This window comes from Eptatretus burgeri, chromosome 15, assembly GCF_056783735.1.
Source record: "Eptatretus burgeri isolate ZD-2024b chromosome 15, Ebu_testis_v1, whole genome shotgun sequence".
NCBI lineage: Eukaryota > Metazoa > Chordata > Myxini > Myxiniformes > Myxinidae > Eptatretus > Eptatretus burgeri.
This window is the reverse complement of record NC_140975.1, coordinates 2,308,601-2,313,600: the sequence shown is the minus strand read 5'-3', so window position 1 is coordinate 2,313,600 and position 5,000 is coordinate 2,308,601. Positions and strand designations below refer to the sequence as shown.

Here is a 5,000-nt window from a genome sequence, read left to right as displayed (position 1 = left end):
TTAGGCCCAAACCCGTTGTTTCGAGGGAATAAATGTCATTCATTCGGGCTGCGACCCCTCTAGATAGCCGTTTTTCTTTTACTATCTTTATTTTGGACCAGCCGCCATTACTACCACCACCAACCACGTCTCAACAGCCATCACACAACAACCACCAACCGCAACGCCGCTTCACAACAACAGCCACGACCTTTACCGTCACAACTCGCCCTCGCAACCATCGCATCACCGTCATTCCCACGCCGCTTGTGGGCACCGATACTGGACTCGTGCAGGGCGCGCACCGAGCAGCGGGTGCAAAGGCACAGCCTTTCCGAAGCAAACGGATCAAAAACGACTCACGCCCACTTCTGTTCCGTCCTATCGGCGAGCGTGGGGCGATTTGGCCCCGCCTCCAGGTGCGTTGGAGTAATATCGCTATATGCAAATTCATGGATCAAAAAGCATTCACGCCCACTTTTCCTCGGTCCAATGGGGAGCCAGTTAGAGTTGAAGGGTCAGAGGTAAAGGGTCGAAGGTGAAGGAGCGAGGCCACGGGGCATATAAGGGGCTGCGTTCGTCAGTCAAGTCAGTTAAGAGTTCGGAGTCAGTGAAGAGTTGGGACGAGTCAAGAGAGGAGTCGGAGAAGGCGGTTGGACGGAGCTGTGGAGAGGTGGCGGCGGCGAAGGCGGTCGAGAGGGTGCTCGTGTCGGAGTCGGGGAGCTGCGGAGGGAGAGGCCGGCGGCGCGACCGAGGTCGTGGTGGAGACGCTCGTCGCGGGACCCGAGACAGGGAGATGTCCTCCTTCCCCCGAGCATCAACAACCCCCTCCTGTTTCCCCCCGCGCTGAGATAGTGCGAGAAGGGGGCCCCGTTCCCACCCCCTACCAGACACTGTCCGCGAGGCCCGCGGAGTCGGGGCGCCACCGCCATCTTGCGGCTCATCATCAGACGGGTAGGCCCGACGCGGTCTCGGCCCCAGGCCCGCCTACCCCCCTCATCCTTGAGGGTGGTCCTTTTCTTTTGCTTTGAGTGTATGTGTTGTCGGCGCCATCTGTGAAGTAAAACTGTATAAGTGTTGCCGTGTGCTCGGTAGTCGGTTAGATCTGCATTGTTGCATTTGCTTTTTGTGCATTATTGTGTGTTTCTTCTTCTTCTTTTACATTTGCTTTTGGTGTAATTGTATATGTGTGCTTTCCGTTCATCGCGAAATAAATGTGCTTTATGTTGAACTGTTTTCCCGTTTCGCTTCGTCTTTTCCTTTATTGAATCTCCATCTTACTTCACGTAAAGGGTTGGTCGTGGGCTAAAACGCCCGATAATTAATCGAACCGTCGAGGCCGACGATAACACCGCTCGGTTATCCCGATAGTACGGAACGGGTCGCTTAAAGTGGCCCGTGTCCGAAGTCGACCTGCGGCGAGGTGCGATCGCCCGGTCTACCCTCCGTGTGGGTACTTAGGTAGGTCGAATTTGGCGAGCAACCCTATCTCACGCGGGGGCCGATTGGCACGATCGTGGTGAGGCCGAAAGGTCCACCCGTGACTAGTTCCCGGCGTTAGTCCGAGAGGGTCACGACGGGATTGTCCGTCCGGTGGGCGACGTGCCGCGATTCGAGTTACGTGGCCGTCCGCACGCCGGCGGGCGCGAATCCGCAACAATATATATATATATATATATATATATATATATATATATATATATATATATATATATATATATACATACATATATATATATATACATACATATATATATATATACATACATATATATATATATACATACATATACATATACATATACATATATATACATATACATATATAATCAATGTGCGACCTCAAACTGAGTGGTCGGAGCGCCGGAACCTCGTCTCATACAGTCCTTACCGCACTCTCCCAGGAGTGATAAGCATTGCCTGACACGCAGAAACCTTCACAGAAAAATGAGATTAACCACGTTTGTGATAGGAGGAATATGCCAACAGGGACGTCAGAAAGGTGGAGCTTGATGAGTGGGGAGAGATGGCTGGTGTTAGAGGGTGGTGGAAGAGTGTTGTGGGCAGAACAGTAGTTCAGCAATCGTCTGCCTCACTCCATGTTAAGGGATTTTGAGAAAGAGCATGCGTAACCTTATTCTCAATCGATCAATATTTCTGATTTCTTTACCCGATGTTTAACTTTCAGCACCACCTGTTATCCATTTCCTGAGGCCATTTACCATTTCTTATGGACAGTGAATCGACATGGGAAGGGCCAACATAATGAAAGTTCAAAATCTTCTGGCACCAAGTAGCAGCCATTGCACGTTCAAGATGGTATCCTGATCACAACTGAGTTTCAAAACCTACAGCACACCTTTGTGAAGCACGTGCTTGTGTGAATTGTGGGAACTGTGCAGCACTGGAAGGGAGGGGGCACTCCAAGTTTGATGTCGTCTCAACTTTTGGTAATAAAATGTACCCTTTGTGTATAAACAACATCAGCCTTGTCAGATTGGGTCAGATCATACATGACAAAACAAAAACAACAAAAGACCAGGAAGCTTCAAATGAGTGTTTATCCTTACCGTTGATTTTAACTTGTCCAGCAGCTCGTTAAGTTGTGCCTGTGGAGGTAAGGAAGTGGGGTGAGGATGAGGATGGGGATTTGGGGGGGGGGGGTGGAGAGTTATTAGTAGAAACTAGAATTCTTCATTCTCAATACAATGCACATCCTCTCCAAGCTACGGGACAATAAAACTAAATAAAAACTTAACCACTCATTCATAACATGAGATGGGCAAATATACCAATCTCTGTATCGAATATAAAAATACTCAGCAGTCGTTTTTCTCCATTTAAGTAATCACTTCCTTACTCCATGTTCACGATGCATTGCCGACAAGTCCACGCAAATCGTCTCTGTATACCAAAACGCACCTTGAATTTGTTTCCAAGACTGATGAACCCAAGCTTCCCTGCCTTCTGCTTAGAATTTCGTTTGTTGTCATTCTTAAACAGGCGCTTCACGAAAGGGTCAAGTGATAGAGATACCAGACACTCCAGCGACATATGCAGAGCGTCGTTGTTTTTCTCAACAAAGTGGGACTGCAAGAACACACGAACCATGTACGTTCATGACTGACCAAACACAGAAAGCTCAGATGATCAGAGGAGGCCGATTGTTTACAAAATAAACAAACAGTAACAGTGCTTGCACCTTTGCAGGCGAGATAACGAGATGGCTATGATGTCAACATCATGTTGAGATGTACGAGTATCATGGATATTTACATCATACTTGAGATGGAAGTAACCAAATAAAAAGATGCCTTTGGGTCTGTTTGTATATTTGAGTGGTGATGAGGCCGAGTACCGTTTCATAACACACAGCTCCAGCAAAATGGTGAATAAGGAATCCTTCATCATCTCGCAGGTTCCTGTGCACTGTCAACTTCGATTTCCTGGGTATCTGGCAGAAGCAAATGCAAAAGGAGGACAAGGTGTTGGTACGTTGAGCGCCGCAGGCCCAGGGTGAGGGGAGGGGATGCAAGGGAGGGTCGCGGCGTATTTCAGCACTAAAAACAAATTTAACTTACCGAGATGCGGAAGTGTTTATCGTGCTTTCGATGGACTGTGGCAGTAAAGTGCTGGTCACTAGCTTGAGGTAGCTTATTCTCCTCATCCAGAACATCCAAAATACCAAAAGTCTTTGCCTCAATTAGATCTGAAACACACATCCAAAACCACACATTGTGAACAAGTGTTGACAGACAGACAGAGAGACAACACCTTCCCATTTCTCGTGTCACATCGTTATCCAGTTCAAGGTGAGAGGACATCCGCTCCACTTGAAACTGCCCGCTGTAAATCAGTGGGCGATTAAAAAGTGTAAATTCGTGTCAAAAGTGAAACGTACCCAATCAGTGAAGCAAATGTTGGGATATCAACCCCAGATGATACTGCATAGTAAAATAAACAAATAAACAAATAAACAAACAAATAAATAATTAAATAAGCCCAATCTACAGGAATTCACTAGCACCCTGGGTCGACACAAGTGCTCATTTGGGAGACATTGAGAAGCAGTACCGATGCAGTCCTGATTATCGACGTATTTCACTTCGTTCACTCCCAGTCCCTCCTTCTGGTACAACTCTTGCTCCTGTGAAAGCAAAACATATTTCACAAGGATTCGCCTAATTAACACGAGTTGAAGCAAACCAATTAGTGTCAAATGCAAGAAATTCCTCATTGTGGAAACGCATCCGAGTTTGAGAAACCATTTGCACGATTATCAATCAGAGTGATAGGAATTGTCCCTTTGTGAGGCTAAAATGAACATTAAAAATTAACAACCAGCCTGCTGGAGTAACAATCAATTTAAGATCTCAACAAGGGACACGCAGAGTCAAACAGACGTGCAGGGTCACACAATGTCACACAGAGTCATGCAAAGTCACACACAAATGCAGGGTCACACAATGTCATGCAGGCACTCAGGATCACGTGGATTCGCGGTGTTACAGGATCACACGGAAAGTCACACGGACACACAGGATCACACGGAAAGTCACACGGACACACAGGATCACACAAAGTCACACACAAATGCAGGGTCACACAATGTCATGCAGGCACTCAGGATCACGTGGATTCGCGGTGTTACAGGATCACACAAAGTCACACGGACATGGAAAGTCACACGGACACACAGGATCACACAAAGTCACACAGACATCCAAAGCCATATGGAAACGCAAAACCACACAGATATGCAGAGTGAGGCAAAGCCCAGGGTCATGCAACAAGCAAAGTCACACGGACATGGAAAGTCACACGGACACGCAGGATCACACAAAGTCATATGGAAACGCAAAGCCACACAGAGACGCAGAGTGACGCAAAGTCACATGGACATGTAGGGTGAGGCAAAGCCACTCGGACACGCAGAGTAATGCAAAGCCACACAGACATGCAGAGTGACACAAAGTCACATGGACATGCAGGGTTCACGTGGACACGTACAGTATGGTGAC

At 47.4% G+C, this 5,000-nt stretch overlaps 1 protein-coding gene across 2 annotated transcripts in view; it reads right to left on the bottom strand.

The window, feature by feature from the left end:
• The window catches only part of MYO6 (myosin VI), a 113,467-nt gene that overhangs the window by 45,129 nt on the left and 63,338 nt on the right, over positions 1–5,000 (bottom strand). For both annotated transcript variants that reach the window (XM_085857879.1, XM_085857880.1), the window contains exons 15-19: positions 4,054–4,126; positions 3,561–3,688; positions 3,338–3,433; positions 2,902–3,069; positions 2,550–2,588 (exon numbers count right to left, since the gene is read on the bottom strand). In XM_085857879.1, the coding sequence (XP_085714005.1) occupies positions 2,550–2,588; positions 2,902–3,069; positions 3,338–3,433; positions 3,561–3,688; positions 4,054–4,126 (504 nt within the window). The remainder of the gene's footprint in view (positions 1–2,549; positions 2,589–2,901; positions 3,070–3,337; positions 3,434–3,560; positions 3,689–4,053; positions 4,127–5,000) is intronic.